The sequence below is a fragment of the Bombina bombina genome, chromosome 9, assembly GCF_027579735.1.
Source record: "Bombina bombina isolate aBomBom1 chromosome 9, aBomBom1.pri, whole genome shotgun sequence".
NCBI classification, from domain to species: Eukaryota; Metazoa; Chordata; class Amphibia; order Anura; family Bombinatoridae; genus Bombina; species Bombina bombina.
Genome location: NC_069507.1, coordinates 48711150 through 48729724, shown reverse-complemented (window position 1 = coordinate 48729724; position 18575 = coordinate 48711150). Strand labels below are relative to the sequence as shown.

At 38.8% G+C, this 18575-nt stretch overlaps 1 protein-coding gene across 1 annotated transcript in view; it reads left to right on the top strand.

Annotated features, from left to right (window-relative positions):
* The window catches only part of PARG (poly(ADP-ribose) glycohydrolase), a 482847-nt gene that overhangs the window by 372106 nt on the left and 92166 nt on the right, over positions 1 to 18575 (top strand). The window contains 1 exon segment of the mRNA XM_053692075.1: positions 17527 to 17635. Coding sequence (XP_053548050.1) covers positions 17527 to 17635 — 109 coding nt within the window.

Below are 18575 nucleotides of genomic sequence, written 5' to 3'. Positions count from 1 at the left end.
GGTGCCTTCCGTTTAGGTCTCTGTCTTGTCCCTCCCGTTTCATCCGTCTCCTGTAGCTTTGGTATTGTATCCCACAAGTAAGGATGAAATCCATGGACTCGTCGTATCTTGTAGAAGAAAAGGAAATTTATGCTTACCTGATAAATTGATTTCTTCTACGATACGACGAGTCCACGGCCCTCCCTGTCATTTTCAGACAGATTATATTTTATTTTTTTACAACTTCAGTCACCTCTGCACCTTTTAGCTTTTCCTTTCTCTTCCTAAACCTTTGGTCGAATGACTGGGGGTGCAGAGAAGGGAGGAGCTATATATACAGCTCTGCTGTGGTGCTCTTTGCCACTTCCTGTTAGCAGGAGGTTAATATCCCACAAGTAAGGATGAAATCCGTGAACTCGTCGTATCGTAGAAGAAATCAATTTATCAGGTAAGCATACATTTCCTTTTTTCCAAATTTGATGTTTTTGCCTCAGCTGAGGCTTCTTTTGGGAGGATAGTTGTTCAAGCAGTGGTGCCTTCTGTTTAGGTTCGCCTGTCTTGTGTATCCCTCCCTTCCATTCTGTGGACTCTAGCTTTGGTATTGGCTCCCACTAGTAATTGAATGGATTTGTGGACTCTCCATGCCATTGGAAAGAAAACATAATTTATACTTACCTGATAAATTCTTTTCTTTCCTGGCATGGAGAGTCCACGACCCGCCCTTATTTTTAAGACGGCTTTTTGTCATTTTTCGAAACCTCAGGCACCTCTATACCCTTTGTGTCTTCTCTTTCCATAATTCCTCGGCTGAATGATTAGGAATTGTGGGTAATGGGAGGATACTTGAAGCTTTGCTGGGGTTTTCTTTGCCTCCATCTGGTGGCCAGTAGTTAAATTCCCACTAGTATTTAAATGGATTTGTGGACTCTCCATGCCAGGAAAGAAAATAATTTATCAGGTAAGTATAAATTATGTTTTTATAATCAGTCTTTAGCGTGCGTGGAAGATGAATAAAACACCCTCTTTACGCAGCTCTCTCCATCTTTCAAATATTCTGTATCTTTACTGCAAATAAGCTTATTTTTTTGCAATAAAAATTATATACTTTCCTTTAAAAATATCTATTTATTTTGTAAAGAGAATTATGGCTAAGCGTCTCAGTGCTGAGGAAGCAGCTGAGTTCTCTATGAACTCAGACTCTGATTTATTCACTGATTATGCATATGGTATATAAACTAAATATTTCTAGAAAGTACACACCAAGCCGCATCAAATGAGGGGCCACGTGTATGGCTAGCACAAAAATAGACCATGCGATAATAAGTGGAACATGGCTCTTTGCTAAAAAAAAAAAGCACCATATTGCATTAATTGTTGCACACCTCAATTATGTGCTAGAGATACATGGAGCCCCTCGTTTGATGCGCCAAAGGGTGTACTTTCTACAAATGTGTGCCTTGTGTACCATATTTTCATTTTCCAAGTGACTAGAACTGTTTAATTGCAGACATGGTAATCTTGAAATTGTCTAAAAAAAAATAGTGTTTCAACTTTTATGGGTTATGTCTGCAATCAGACAGCTGTAGAACCCTGGGAAACTAAAATACATTGAATAAAGTACACATTTTTGGAAAGTACACCCTTTGGCGCATCAAATAAAGGGCTACATGTATTGCTAGCACAAAAATAGACAATGTAATAATAAGTGGAATATGGCTCTTCGCTTAGTATTATTATTATTGTATTTAAGCAATGCAACTTATTCCACTAATTGCTGTGCACCCCAAATTCATGCTAGAAATACTTGTAGCCCCTCATTTGATGCACCAAGAGGTGTACTTTCTGAAAATGTGTGCTTTGTGTACCCCATTTTAATTTCTCGGGTGACTAGAACTGTAAATTCTAAGATGCTGTTTTTTTATAATTTATCAAATTGCCTGTAATAAAACAGTGGGAAATAACAGTGAAACTTAATTTCTGCTTATTTCAGACAAGTTACCTACTACAAATATTTATCCACACATGTTTTGATGATAGAGCTTAGAAAAATAAAATGACATACTATTATTTATTGAGTCAGGAGTAAAAAAAAAATACACTTTTTTCATATTTTTTACACTATTTTTTAAACCTGATGATACATTCATATAATGGTATATTTTGAATCTGCTGAAAAAAACAATATATAGTTTGTGTAGTTTATTTACACAAACTTTACTTCTAAGTGTTTAAATGTGAACTGCAACAAAAAGCTTAGCACACAGGTGGGAAATGGCTTAGCAGCCAAAAGGTTAAAGGGACACTAAGCCCTTTAAAATTGTTACTTTTCAGCTCACACTGACTCAATTTGGTCTAAGCAGGCAATGAAACGTTACACTTGTTTCTTATACATTTATACAACTAATACAGTTTTAAAAAACTTGTTACATTATTGCAAATAATCGTGACAAAACCGCAATCTGTGATTTATTTATTTTTTATTTATTTTTTTTGTAAATTAAACACACTGATCCAAATGCTTCGGTATTATGGTCATTATATGTTGAATCAAACTTATATTAAATGGACATTGAACTGTAAAATTGTCTTCACTTTGTGTTTCCAATGGTCTATTTTACTTGCTGGAGTGTATTAAATTTTTTAATTTTGTTGTTGTTCAAACAGTTTCTATACCTTTATTTTGTCATTTTAAATGTAGGCTTTTGCCTGTCGGAACCACCACCTGTACTTGAAATATGGATAACAAATGTATTACCTGTAGAAAAGCTATGAGACAATGGCACTAATTAATCTTCCAGTGCATGTAAGACAGAGACACAATTTAAATTTGAAATGTGTTGGTTGTTACAATAAGCATTTCAATACTTAAATAACATAAGCAGGTCTGTTTTACCTGCAGACTCAGCCCATTTTTATGGGCATGTCCTTCAAAAGTTGATGAGTTTTAATGGGCACATGTACAAAGTGCACCATATATTTGTATATTTCTTTATTGATTCCTGACTGTTTGAGAGAACATTGCTACTAAGGGTTGCTTTAGACAGAGTTTGTAATTGAGATACAATGCCTTGCAAAAGTATTTACCCCCCGTTGACTTTCTCTCATGTAATTAGCAAGAGTCCATGAGCTAGTGACGTATGGGATATACATTCCTACCAGGAGGGGCAAAGTTTCCCAAACCTCAAAATGCCTACAAATACACCCCTCACCACACCCACAAATCAGTTTTACAAACTTTACCTCCTATGGAGGTGGTGAAGTAAGTTTGTGCTAGATTCTACGTTGATATGCGCTCCGCAGCAGGTTGGAGCCCGGTTTTCCTCTCAGCGTGCAGTGAATGTCAGAGGGATGTGAGGAGAGTATTGCCTATTTGAATGCAGTGTAGATGAGTGTCCTGGGGTAAGTAAGTCTTATTTTCTGTGACACTCTAAGCTATGGTTGGGCACTTTTTTAATAAAGTTCTAAATATATGTATTCAAACATTTATTTGCCTTGACTCAGGATGTTCAACATTCCTTATTTTCAGACAGTCAGTTTCATATTTGGGATAATGCACTTGAATCAAATTATTTTTCTTACCTTAAAAATTTGATTTTTTTCCCTGTGGGCTGTTAGGCTCGCGGCGGCTGAAAATGCTTCATTTTATTGCGTCATTTTTGGCGCAAAAAATCTTTCTGTTTCCGGCGTCATACGTGTCGCCGGAAGTTACGTCATTTTTTGACGTTCTTTTTGCCTGAGTCAGAAGATACTTCAGGAAAATCGTTGTCTGGTGCTGGAACTACCAAAGCTAAGTGTATCTGCTGTAAACTTTTGGTAGCTGTTCCTCCAGCTGTTGTTTGTATTAATTGTCATGACAAACTTGTTAATGCAGATAATATTTCCTTTAGTAATGTACCATTACCTGTTGCAGTTCCATCAACATCTAATGTTCAGAATGTTCCTGATAACATAAGAGATTTTGTTTCTGAATCCATCAAGAAGGCTATGTCTGTTATTCCTCCTTCTAGTAAACATAAAAAATCTTTTAAAACTTCTCTTTATACAGATGAATTTTTAAATGAACATCATTCTGATTCTAATGACTCTTCTGGTTCAGAGGATTCTGTCTCAGAGGTTGATGCTGATAAATCTTCATATTTATTTAAAATGGAATTTATTCGTTCTTTTCTTAAAGAAGTACTAATTGCTTTAGAAATTGAGGATTCTGGTCCTCTTGATACTAAATCTAAACGTTTAGATAAGGTCTTTAAATCTCCTGTGGTTATTCCAGAAGTTTTTCCTGTTCCTGGTGCTATTTCTGAAGTAATTTCCAGAGAATGGAATAATTTGGGTAATTCATTTACTCCTTCTAAACGTTTTAAGCAATTATATCCTGTGCCGTCTGACAGATTAGAATTTTGGGACAAAATCCCTAAAGTTGATGGGGCTATTTCTACCCTTGCTAAACGTACTACTATTCCTACGTCAGATGGTACTTCGTTTAAAGATCCTTTAGATAGGAAAATTGAATCCTTTCTGAGAAAAGCTTATCTGTGTTCAGGTAATCTTCTTAGACCTGCTATATCATTGGCTGATGTTGCTGCAGCTTCAACTTTTTGGTTGGAAACTTTAGCGCAACAAGTAACAGATCATGATTCTCATAATATTATTATTCTTCTTCAACATGCTAATAATTTTATCTGTGATGCCATTTTTGATATTATCAGAGTTGATGTCAGGTTTATGTCTCTAGCTATTTTAGCTAGAAGAGCTTTATGGCTTAAAACTTGGAATGCTGATATGTCTTCTAAATCGACTCTACTTTCCATTTCTTTCCAGGGTAACAAATTATTTGGTTCTCAGTTGGATTCTATTATCTCAACTGTTACTGGTGGGAAAGGAACTTTTTTACCACAGGATAAAAAATCTAAGGGTAAAAACAGGGCTAATAATCGTTTTCGTTCCTTTCGTTTCAACAAAGAACAAAAACCTGATCCTTCATCCTCAGGAGCAGTTTCAGTTTGGAAACCATCTCCAGTCTGGAATAAATCCAAGCCTTCTAGAAAAGCAAAGCCAGCCTCTAAGTCCACATGAAGGTGCGGCCCTCATTCCAGCTCAGCTGGTAGGGGGCAGGTTACGTTTTTTCAAAGAAATTTGGATCAATTCTGTTCACAATCTTTGGATTCAGAACATTGTTTCAGAAGGGTACAGAATTGGTTTCAAGATAAGACCTCCTGCAAAAAGATTTTTTCTTTCCCGTATCCCAGTAAATCCAGTGAAAGCTCAAGCATTTCTGAAATGTGTTTCAGATCTAGAGTTAGCTGGAGTAATTATGCCAGTTCCAGTTCTGGAACAGGGGCTGGGGTTTTATTCAAATCTCTTCATTGTACCAAAGAAGGAGAATTCCTTCAGACCAGTTCTGGATCTAAAAATATTGAATCGTTATGTAAGGATACCAACGTTCAAAATGGTAACTGTAAGGACTATCTTGCCTTTTGTTCAGCAAGGGCATTATATGTCCACAATAGATTTACAGGATGCATATCTGCATATTCCGATTCATCCAGATCATTATCAGTTCCTGAGATTCTCTTTTCTGGACAAGCATTACCAGTTTGTGGCTCTGCCGTTTGGCCTAGCTACAGCTCCAAGAATTTTTACAAAGGTTCTTGGTGCCCTTCTGTCTGTAATCAGAGAACAGGGTATTGTGGTATTTCCTTATTTGGACGATATCTTGGTACTTGCTCAGTCTTTACATTTAGCAGAATCTCATACGAATCGACTTGTGTTGTTTCTTCAAGATCATGGTTGGAGGATCAATTCACTAAAAAGTTCATTGATTCCTCAGACAAGGGTAACCTTTCTGGGTTTCCAGATAGATTCAGTGTCCATGACTCTGTCTTTGACAGACAAGAGACGTCTAAAATTGATTTCAGCTTGTCGAAACCTTCAGTCACAATCATTCCCTTCGGTAGCCTTATGCATGGAAATTCTAGGTCTTATGACTGCTGCATCGGACGCGATCCCCTTTGCTCGTTTTCACATGCGACCTCTTCAGCTCTGTATGCTGAACCAATGGTGCAGGGATTACACAAAGATATCTCAATTAATATCTTTAAAACCGATTGTACGACACTCTCTAACGTGGTGAACAGATCACCATCGTTTAATTCAGGGGGCTTCTTTTGTTCTTCCGACCTGGACTGTAATTTCAACAGATGCAAGTCTTACAGGTTGGGGAGCTGTGTGGGGTTCTCTGACGGCACAAGGAGTTTGGGAATCTCAGGAGGTGAGATTACCGATCAATATTTTGGAACTCCGTGCAATTTTCAGAGCTCTTCAGTCTTGGCCTCTTCTGAAGAGAGAATCGTTCATTTGTTTTCAGACAGACAATGTCACAACTGTGGCATACATCAATCATCAAGGAGGGACTCACAGTCCTCTGGCTATGAAAGAAGTATCTCGAATTCTGGTTTGGGCGGAATCCAGCTCCTGTCTAATCTCTGCGGTTCATATCCCAGGTATAGACAATTGGGAAGCGGATTATCTCAGTTGCCAAACGTTGCATCCGGGCGAATGGTCTCTTCACCCAGAGGTATTTCTTCAGATTGTTCAAATGTGGGAGCTTCCAGAAATAGATCTGATGGCGTCTCATCTAAACAAGAAACTTCCCAGGTATCTGTCCAGATCCCGGGATCCTCAGGCGGAAGCAGTGGATGCATTATCACTTCCTTGGAAGTATCATCCTGCCTATATCTTTCCGCCTCTAGTTCTTCTTCCAAGAGTAATCTCCAAGATTCTGAAGGAATGCTCGTTTGTTCTGCTGGTAGCTCCGGCATGGCCTCACAGGTTTTGGTATGCGGATCTTGTCCGGATGGCCTCCTGCCATCCGTGGACTCTTCCGCTAAGACCAGACCTTCTGTCGCAAGGTCCTTTTTTCCATCAGGATCTCAAATCCTTAAATTTAAAGGTATGGAGATTGAACGCTTGATTCTTGGTCAAAGAGGTTTCTCTGACTCTGTGATTAATTCTATGTTACAGGCTCGTAAATCTGTATCTAGAGAGATATATTATAGAGTCTGGAAGACTTATATTTCTTGGTGTCTTTCTCATCATTTTTCTTGGCATTCTTTTAGAATTCCGAGAATTTTACAGTTTCTTCAGGATGGTTTAGATAAAGGTTTATCCGCAAGTTCTTTGAAAGGACAAATCTCTGCTCTTTCTGTTCTTTTTCACAGAAAGATTGCTAATCTTCCTGATATTCATTGTTTTGTACAAGCTTTGGTTCGTATAAAACTTGTCATTAAGTCAATTTCTCCTCCTTGGAGTTTGAATTTGGTTCTGGGGGCTCTTCAAGCTCCTCCTTTTGAACCCATGCATTCATTGGACATTAAATTACTTTCTTGGAAAGTTTTGTTCCTTTTGGCGATCTCTTCTGCCAGAAGAGTCTCTGAATTATCTGCTCTTGTGAGTCTCCTTTTCTGATTTTTTCATCAGGATAAGGCGGTTTTGCGAACTTCTTTTGAATTTTTACCTAAGGTTGTGAATTCCAACAACATTAGTAGAGAAATTGTGGTTCCCTCATTATGTCCTAATCCTAAGAATTCTAAGGAGAAATCGTTGCATTCTTTGGATGTTGTTAGAGCTTTGAAATATTATGTTGAAGCTACTAAGTCTTTCCGAAAGACTTCTAGTCTATTTGTTATCTTTTCCGGTTCTAGAAAAGGCCAGAAAGCTTCTGCCATTTCTTTGGCATCTTGGTTGAAATCTTTAATTCATCATGCCTATGTCGAGTCGGGTAAAACTCCGCCTCAAAGGATTACAGCTCATTCTACTAGGTCAGTTTCTACTTCCTGGGCGTTTAGCAATGAAGCTTCGGTTGATCAGATTTGCAAAGCAGCAACTTGGTCCTCTTTGCATACTTTTACTAAATTCTACCATTTTGATGTATTTTCTTCTTCTGAAGCAGTTTTTGGTAGAAAAGTACTTCAGGCAGCGGTTTCAGTTTGAATCTTCTGTTTATGTTTTTCATTAAACTTTATTTTGGGTGTGGATTATTTTCAGCAGGAATTGGCTGTCTTTATTTTTATCCCTCCCTCTCTAGTGACTCTTGCGTGGAAAGATCCACATCTTGGGTAGTCATTATCCCATACGTCACTAGCTCATGGACTCTTGCTAATTACATGAAAGAAAACATAATTTATGTAAGAACTTACCTGATAAATTCATTTCTTTCATATTAGCAAGAGTCCATGAGGCCCGCCCTTTTTTGTGGTGGTTATGATTTTTTTTGTATGAAGCACAATTATTCCAATTCCTTATTTTATATGCTTTCGCACTTTTTTCTTATCACCCCACTTCTTGGCTATTCGTTAAACTGATTTGTGGGTGTGGTGAGGGGTGTATTTGTAGGCATTTTGAGGTTTGGGAAACTTTGCCCCTCCTGGTAGGAATGTATATCCCATACGTCACTATCTCATGGACTCTTGCTAATATGAAAGAAATGAATTTATCAGGTAAGTTCTTACATAAATTATGTTTTTTACCTATTTTGTTACATTACAGCCTTAAGTTCAATGTTTTATTAATCTGAATTTTATGAGATGGATCAGAAGACAATAGTCTAAGTTGGTGAAGTGAAATGAGAAAAATATATCCATAAAACTATTTTTTAGAAATAGAAAACAGAAAATTGACCTGTGCGTATGTATTCACCCCCTTTGTTATGAAGCCCATAAAAAACACTGGTGCAACCAGTTTCCTTCAGAAGTCACATAATTAGTGAAATGATGTCCACCTGTGTGCAATCTAAGTGTCACAGGATCTGTCATTACATATACACACCTTTTTTGAAAGGCCCCAGAGGCTGCAACACCTAAGCAAGAGGCACCACTAACCAAACACTGCCATGAAGACAAAGGAACTTTCCAAACAAGTAAGGGACAATGTTTTTGAGAAGTACTAGTCCGGGTTAGGTTATAAAAAAAATATCCAAATCTTTGATGATCCCCAGGAGCACCATCAAATCTATCATAACCAAATGGAAAGAACATGGCACAACAGCAAACCTGCCAAGAGATGTCCGCCCACCAAAACTCACGGACCGGGCAAGGAGGGCATTAATCAGAGAGGCAGCACAGAGACCTAGGGTAACCCTGGAGGAGCTGTAGAGTTCCACAGCAGAGACTGGAGTATCTGTACATAGGACAACAATAAGCCGTACGCTCCATAGAGTTGGGCTTTATGGCAGAGTGGCCAGAAGAAAGCCATTACTTTCAGAAAAAAACAAAATGGCACGTTTTGAGTTTGTGAAAAGGCATGTGGGAGACTCCCAAAATGTATGGAGGAAGGTGCTCTGGTCTGATGAGACTAAAATTTAACTTTTCGGCCATCAAAGAAAATGCTATGTCTGGCGCAAACCCAACACATCAAATCACCCAAAGAACACCATCCCCACAGTGAAACATGGTGGTGGCAGCATCATGCTGTGGGGATGTTTCTTTTTTAAGACACAATGAGTCCACGGATCATCTTAATTACTAATGGGATATTCACCTCCTGGTCAGCAGGAGGAAGCAAAGAGCACCACAGCAGAGCTTTTAAATAGCTCCTACCTTCCCTCCCACTCCAGTCATTCTCTTTGCCTACGTTAGTGATAGGAAGAGGTAAAGTGAGGTGTTAGATTAGATTCTTCTATCAAGAGTTTATTATTTTAAAAGTAGTGCAAGATTGTGCTGCTTTGTTCTAGGGTGTAGCCGTAGTCCATATCAGTCTCTTCAGTAGAGCTTTGGTGGCTTTAGAGCAATGGGAACTCGTGGGACATAATTCTCACTGCGCCTCCCATGATTTACTTGCTTCCCTTATCCTTTAGTCTGAGAAATGCATTGAGTCAGCATTTTTGATATCCTCAGGTCGATGTGAGGGAGAGGACCTCTCAAACCTGAGAGCTGCCTTACTGCCAGGCAGAAGTCAAGGTAAGTTCTACCTTTAATTTCTGGGGAAAAGGACTCAGAACTTTTTAATAAAAAAGCACACATTTCATCATAAAGGGCTTTTTTTATGTGGAGACATAATACCTTTATTTAATATGGGGAAGGTTTCTGAGCAGTGTATTGGACCAGGGCACTGGGGCTGGAGGAAGTTAAATATTTAACTGAATTTCAGGGCAATCGTATTTTAACTGTATTAAAGATGGCTCCGGTGGTTTCACAGGAATTGATGTTTAGTTGGTTAGGTCACGTCCACGATGGGCGGTCCTTCCGGTTTAGCGCCATACCGTAGCGCAAGTCAGGGATAGTGCGCTCAGTGGATTGACCGGTCTGTGCTAGAGTTGCATGAGGAGAATTCATGCGTTTCTAGTGCAGACACTGTGTTTTTTTCTGGCAATCACTTGCCTCAATTGTTAGTCATAACGGCAGAGTGAAGAAAGGGACTCAAATAAGACCGTTTTGGACCTTGAAGATCTTTGGTCAGATAGGAGCACTTCAGCAGAGTGCAGAGGATATTTGGCTTTAACAAAACTGTCATTTTTAGCAAGAATTAAAATAACCGTTTTAAAATTTAAAGAGACAGTAACGTTTTTTTATATGTGTTTTGCACAAATAAATTTGATAATTTTTATTTGTTATTTAATAAATTGTGTATAAACATGGACAAGGAGACTTGCAAGATGTCACCTGTGCTTTATATTTTGACGCTAATGTGGAACCACCAATCCCTTTCCTTCATGTATTCAAAGGAGTTTAAGTTTTAGGGATAAGATATTTCTGCACCAGTCTCCTCTAAGGCAGATGTTGTCTAGGAATCCAATGTTGAAGGTCAATTTATGCCCAGCTTTCTCCACAAACGTCCCAAATTTTACCGCCCTCACAAGCAGTGCCCTGTGCTTCCGCCATAGTCCCTTCGGGGATTTCATTACAAGACATAGCTTCTCTTATGTCTTCAACTATTTCTGATGGGCTGTCTGCTTTTCCAATGTTGCAGGGCAAACATAAGTTTATTGCCTCTGATGGACTTGGAGGTTGTAACCTTTAGGTTTAAGCTAGAACACCTCCGCCTGTTGCTCAGGGAGGTTTAAGTTACCTTAGACGACTGTGATTCCACAGTAGTGGTGGCCCCTTTAAAGTCGAGTAAACTGGACAAATATTTCGAAACTCCTCCTTACTCAGACGTATTTCCTGTTCCAAAGCGAGCTTCAGAGATCGTTACTAAAGAGTGGGAGAGACCAGGTATTCCCTTTTCTCCCTCACCTAGCTTTAAGAAGATGTTTCCCATAGCTGATGCCTTCAAGGAGGCTTGGCAGACTGTTCCTAAAGTGGAAGGGCCTGTTTCCACCTTAGCCAAGAGAACTACTATTCCCATAGAGGACAGTTGTTCTTTCAAAGATCCTATGGATAAGAAGTTAGAGGGTCTACTTAAAAAGATTTATGTTCACCAGGGTCTGCTATTGCAGCCTGCTGTGTGCATTGCTACCGTCACGGGTGAGGCAGCATACTGGTTTGATGCTCTATCTGAGTCTCTCAGGACCGAAACTCCCTTGGAAGAGATCCAAGACAGGATAAAAGCTCTGAAGCTAGCTAATTCCTTCATTAGACGCTTCTCTTCAAATCATTAAACTGGCAGCTAAAAGTTCAGGTTTCTCTGTCCTAGCCCGCAGAGCCCTATGGTTAAAACCTTGTTCTGCAGATATGTCATCTAAGTCTAAGCTTCTAGCGATTCCTTACAAGAGGAAGACCTTTTTTGGCCCTGGCTTGAAGGAAATTATTTCTGATATCGGGAGGCAAGGGTCATCTACTCCCTCAGGATAAGAGAAACAAGCAAAAGGGATGACAGAATAATTTTTGTTCCTTTCAAAATTTCAAGGGAAATTCTTCCTCTTCCTCCTCTAAGCAGGAACTATCCAAGCCTGCATGGAGACCCAAGCAGTCCAAGACTGAATGAAGGGCATGCCCCCGATCCGGGTTCAGATCTGGTAGGGGGCAAACTATCCTTCTTTGTTCAAACCTGGGTTCGGGACGTACAGGATCCCTGGGCAATAGATGGTATCCCAGGGATACAAATTGGAGTTCAAAAGTTTTCCTCCCAGAGGCAGGTTTCGACTTTCAAGATTATCTGCAGACCAGATAAAGAAAGAGGCGTTCTTACATTGTGTAAAAGACCTCTCTATCATGGAAGTGATTGTTCCTGTCCCAGTACAGGAACAAGGTCAGGGTTTTTATTCCAACCTGTTTGTGGTCCCCAAAAAGGAGGGAACCTTCAGACCAATTTTAGATCTCAAGAGTCTAAACAAATTTCTCAGAGTTCCGTCCTTCAAGATGGAAACTATACGTTCCATTATCCTATTGATCCAAGAGGGTCAATTTATGACAACAGTGGATTTAAAGGAAACATATCTACATGTTCCCATTCACAGGGATCATCATAAGTTCCTAAGGTTTGCCTTCCAGGACAAGCACTTTCAGTTTGTGGCTCTGCCTTTCGGTCTGGCCACGACTCCAAGAATATTTACAAAGGTTCTGGGGTCTCTCCTGGCGGTTCTCCAACCACAAGGCATTGGGGTGGCGCCTTATCTGGACGATATTCTAGTTCAGGCGTCATCTTTTCAACAAGCAAGATCCCATACCGACCTGGTGTTACCTTCCTAAGAACTCACGGGTGGAAGATAAATCTGGGGAAAAGTTCCTTGACTCCAAGTACAAGGATAATTTTCTTGGGAACCATAATAGATTCCCTATCCATGAAAATCTTTCTGACAGAAGTCAGGAAATCAAAGATTATCGATACTTGCTCAGTGCATGGAGGTTATCGGGCTGATGATGGCAGCGATGGGTATCATCCTGTTTGCTCGGTTCCATCTTAGACCTCTGCAGCTAAGCATTCTCAGGCAATGGAACGGGGTTTATGCAGACTTGGAGCAGGAGACAAGAGATTTTCTTCAATGATGGTTGTCTCTGGATCATCTTTCCCAGGGAACCTGCTTTCGCAGACAGTCTTGGGTGATTGTGACAACAGATGCCAGCCTTTTAGGGTGGGGAGCTGTCTGGGGCTCTCTAAAGGCTCAGGGACTTGGACTCAGTCAGAATCTGTTCTTCCTTTAAACATCCTGGAACTGAGAGCGATCTTCAATGCTCTTCTGGCCTGGCCTCAGTTAGCCTCGGCCAAGTTTATCAGGTTCCAGTCGGGCAACAAAACTTCAGTAGCCTACATCAATCATCAGGGAGGAACGAGGAGTTCCTTAGCAATGACAGAAGTAACCAAGATAATTCAGTGGGCGGAGGCCCATTCTTGCTACCTGTCAGTGGTCCACATCCCAGGGGTGGACAACTGGGAGACGGACTTTCTGAGCAGACAGATCTTTTATCCGGTGGAGTGGGAACTCCATCCGGAAGTGTTCTCCAGCCTGATTCTCACATGGGGTCAGCCGGAGTTGGATCTCATGGCATCTCAACAGAATGCCAAGCTCCAGAGATACGGGTCGAGGTCCAGGGACCCCCAGGTGGAACTGATAGATGCCCTGACGGTTCCTTGGAACTTCATTTTAGTATACCTGTTTCCTCTGTTTGCTCTTCTTCCTCAGGTAATTGCTCGAATCAAACAGGAGAGGGCTTCGGTGATCCTCATAGCGCCGGCCTGGCCTCGCAGGATTTGGTATGCAGATCTGGTGGAGATGGCTTCTCTGCCACCTTGGAGACTTCCGTTGAGGAAGGACCTTCTGATTCAGGGGCCCTTCCTTTACCCAACTTTAGTTTCTCTAAAGCTGACTGCTTGGAGATTGAACGCTTAATCTTATCCAAGCGGGAGTTTTCTGACTCGGTCATAGAGACCATGGTTCAGGCTCGTTAACCTGTAACTAGGAGGATTTACCATAAGATTTGTGGTAAATATCTCTTTTGGTGTGAATCCAAGGGCTACTCATGGAGTAGAGTTAGGATTCTTAGAATTTTGTCTTTTCTCCAAGAAGGTTTGGAGAAGGGTTTATCGACAAGTTCCCTAAAGGGTTAAATTTCGGCTCTATTTTATTTCACAAACATCTGGCGGATGTTCCAGATGTACAATCCTTTTGTAAGGCCCTAGTTAGGAACAGGCCTGTGTTCAAACCAGTTAATCCTCCTTGGAGTCTTAATTTAGTTCTCAAAGTTCTTCAAGGGGCTCAGTTTGAGCCTATGCGTTCCTTAGATATCAAGTTGTTATCTTGGAAAGTTTTATTTCTTGTTGCTATTTCTTCAGCTCGAGGAGTATTAGAGCTTTCGGCTTTGCAGTACGAGTCTCTTTACCTTATTTTTCACTCAGATAAGGTAGTTTTACAGACTAAATTAGGTTTTCTTCCTAAAGTGGTTTCAGATCGAAACATTAATCAGGAGATTGTCGTTCCTTCTTTGTGTCCTAATCCGTCGGTCTTCTTCTTCTCTTTCCTTTTGGCTGAAGAGTATCATACGTTTTGCATATGAGACTACTGGACAGCAGCCTCCCAAGAGGGTTACGGCTCATTCCTCAAGGGCTGTTGCTTCCTCGTGCGCATTCAAAAATGAAGCTTCTGTGGAACAGATTTGCAAGGCTACAACTTGGTCCTCTCTTCATACTTTTTCAAAATTTTACAAATTTGACACTTTTGCCTTGGCTGAGGCTGTTTTGGGGAGAAAGGTTCTTCGTGCAGTGGTGCTTTCCGTTTAGGTTCCCTGTCTTGTCCCTCCCGTATCATCTGTGTACTCTAGCTTGTGTATTGAATTCCATTAGTAATTAAGAGTATCCGTGGACTCATCGTGTCTTAAAAAAGAAAAGAAAATTTATGCTTACCTGATAAAAATTTTTTTTTTTTTTTTGACACGATGAGTCCACGGCCCGCCCTGTTCTTTTAGACAGGTTGTGGGTTATTGTAAACTTCAGACACCTCTGCACCTTGGCTTTTCCTTTCTCTTCCTAACTTTGGTCGAATGACTGGAGTGGGAGGGAAGGGAGGAGCAATTTAACAACTCTGCTGTGGTGCTCTTTGCCTCCTGCTGACCAGGAGGTGAATATCCCATTAGTAATTAAGATGATCCGTTGACTCATCGTGTCAAAAAAGAAATACATTTATCAGGTAAGCATAAATTTTCTTTTTTTCAGCAGCCGGGAATGGGAAACTGGTCAGAGTTGAGGGAAAGATGGATGGTGCTAAATACAGGGATATTCTTGAGCAAAACCTGTACCACTCTGTTCGTGATTTGAGGCTAGGATGGAGGTTCACCTTCCAGCAGGACAATGACCCCAAACACACTGCTAAAGCAACACTTGAGTGATTTAAGGGGAAACATGTAAATGTGTTGGAATGGCCTAGTCAAAGCCCAGACCTCAATCCAATAGAAAATCTGTGGTCAGACTTAAAGATTGCTGTTCACACGCGCAAACCATCCATCTTGAAGAAACTGGAGCATATTTGTAAGGAGGAATGGGCAAAAAATCCAGTGGTAAGATGTGGCAAGCTCATAGAGAGTTATCCAAAGCGACTTGGAGGTGTGATTGCCGCAAAAGGTGGCTCTTCAAAGTATTGACTTTAGGGAGGTGAATAGTTATGCACATTGACTTTTTCTGTTATTTTGTCCTATTTGTTGTTTGCTTCACAATAATAAAAAAAAAAACATCTTCAAAGTTGTGGGCATGTTCTATAAATTAAATGATGCAAATCCTCAAACAATCCATGTTAATTCCAGGTTGTGAGGCAACAAAACACGACAAATGCCAAGGGGGGTGGATACTTTTGCAAGGCATTGTACATAGGTGTTTATATTCTTGTTTCTTTTAATGACCCAAACCATCTATTTCAAATATACAAACCTTAAGGAACATTTTCCTGTATTTTAGTACTCTGCAGTAGATATATAACAGGTCATTTTAAACCATTTAAGGGAAAAACATTTTTATAGTACAGTGTCCATTTTAAAGAGACATCATTTAAATTTGAAATGTACCTAATTGCATTTAAAGGGACATTATACACTAGATTTTTCTTTGCATAAATGTTTTGTAGATGATCCATTTATATAGCCCATACCATTTTTTTTGCTTATTTTTAAATAACATTGCTCTGATTTTCAGACTCCTAACCAAGCCCCAATGTTTTAGGAGAATATCAACGTGTACCTTCTCTAGCTTGCTCCTGTTTGTGTAAAGGGTCTTTTCATATGCAAAGGGAGGGGGGAGTGTCTATTTCCCACTTGCAGTGGGTATTCCACTAACCTTTTAAACAGAGCTAAACTGGAAGCTTCTAAGTAAGTTATTAAAAGGTTTTATACTGGATTTTTATATCAGTATCTGTGCTTATTATTCTTTATAGTAGTGTCTATTACATGCAGTTATATGAAAATTGGTGTATACTGTCCCTTTAAGTATTGATTAGACATGTAAAAATGTTTCTATTAAAATCTATTACTGTTTCAGTGATAGCTTTTGCTGTGCATGGAGCACATTGTATATATAAACTGTAACACTAACCTGTGCGTGTTAATTGATGTATAGAACATTTATATATAAATATTATATGCGTGTATGTATATGTGTATATATATATCTATATGTAAATGTGTATATATATATATATATATATATATATATATATATATATATATATATATATATATATATATACACAAATCCCAAAGAAGGACAGCACAATCTCACCAATCAATAGAAATGCCACGGTGCACTGCTAGAAGATATCCAAATTTGATCAAAAGATACAGGCACTCACTGGTCTTTATATTAAAATTAATTCATTTATTGATATAAATTTAAAAAGAGGACATAACGTTTCGGCACATTGCTGTGCCTTTGTCAAATGTCACAAAAGTATAACAAACACCCTAAAATCAAAATAATTTTGCCAAACGTTATGTCCTCTTTTTAAATTTCTATCAATAAATTAATTAATTTTAATATAAAGACCAGTGAGTGCCTGTATCTTTTGATCAAATTTATATGTGTATGTATATATATATATATATATATATATATATATATATATATACACAGTGTGTGTGTGTGTGTGTATATAAATAATTATAGATACTTGGCTCCTAGGATATTTGTGTTCCTTTTATGTGCCAGTAATCTTTGGTTTGTTTAAAAAAAAATTGTAAAAAAAATGAGAGTGCCAAGTATATGAATTATGGGATATATGCAATTGTACTGAAATTCTATTAATATCGATACCATTATGTATCAATCTAGTATATATCAAGAACTCGTGATCATTAGAATTTACAATTTAAATAGTTTTACATTTCCATGAGCTGCAGTTCTAATGGCACAGTAAGATTATCCTTAGGAAACTTTCCAACTAATGTCCATTGTCAAATTGTGCCCTTTTCTATGCACACGTCCTGTGGCACCCACAGTAAATATGTATAATAGTCTGTGATTGGCTGATGGTTGTCACATGATGCAAGATATCAGAAAATCAATGGAACCAGAAATTTATATTAAAACAAATACGTGTATGTAAAAATAAACTGCTCATTTGAAAGTGCCTTTTTATTATGCATTTGTTGTGTATGCAATTCTACTGTATTTAATACCCCTTTCATGAAAACTTAGGGATGAATGGCAGAGACGAACTACAGAAATTGTTGCTATTGATGCCGTCAATTTTCGCCGCTCGCAAGACCAGTTTGCCCCTGACAAGATTAAGAGGGAGCTAAACAAGGCAAGTTATATAATCTAGTTTGTCATATATATATGTTTATATTTTAGGTATCAAAGGTGTTAAGTATAAAGTTAAAGGGACAATAAAATTCTTAATTATCTAAAGTAAAACAAATTTGTAACATACCTGCAAAATTGTAGATTTCCCCCAAACATGTCTCTAATTTACTGTGTGTTACCTTATCTTTTCTACCTACGCCAAGCCCCTGTCATCTCCTTACCCAAGTCTAGATTGGCTCCTCCAGATAAGGGGAGAGGTAGGTGGAGGTTGACTATTGAAAAAACAATTGCAGCAAACAAGATGTTCTGTTCTAATGATGTTCCAACTCTGATTATATGTTAAAGCGATAATAAACACTAAAAATGTTATTGTGTAGAAAGCTAGATAATCCCTTTGTTTATCATTCCCCAGTTTTCCATAAACAACACTGTTATATTAATATAATTTTTACCTCTGTAATAACCTTGTATCTAAGCTTCTGCTGACTGCCTCCTTATCTCAGATCTTTTTACATATTTGCAATTCAGGCAATTAGTGCTGAGTTTTAAATAACTTCACATGCGTGAGCACAGTGTTATTTATTTGAAACACGTGAACTAACGCCCTCTAGCTGTGAAAATACTGTAAAATGCATTCCGATGAGAGACAGCCTTCAAGGGCTTAGAAGTTACCATATGAGCCTACCTAGGTTTAGCTTTCCATTAAGAATAACAAAAGAACAAAGCAAATTTGATGATAAAAGTAAATTAGTTGTTTAAAATGACATGCCCTATCTGAATCATGACAGTTTAATTTGGACTTTACTACCCCTTTTAATCTATTTGATAATGGTTTACTGTCCCTTAAAATGATCTTCATTATACTTTGTGCACTGTATTTAACATACGTACTTGAGGATTATTAACAATATTTTCTTGTTAACATTCTTATTTCTTTGTTG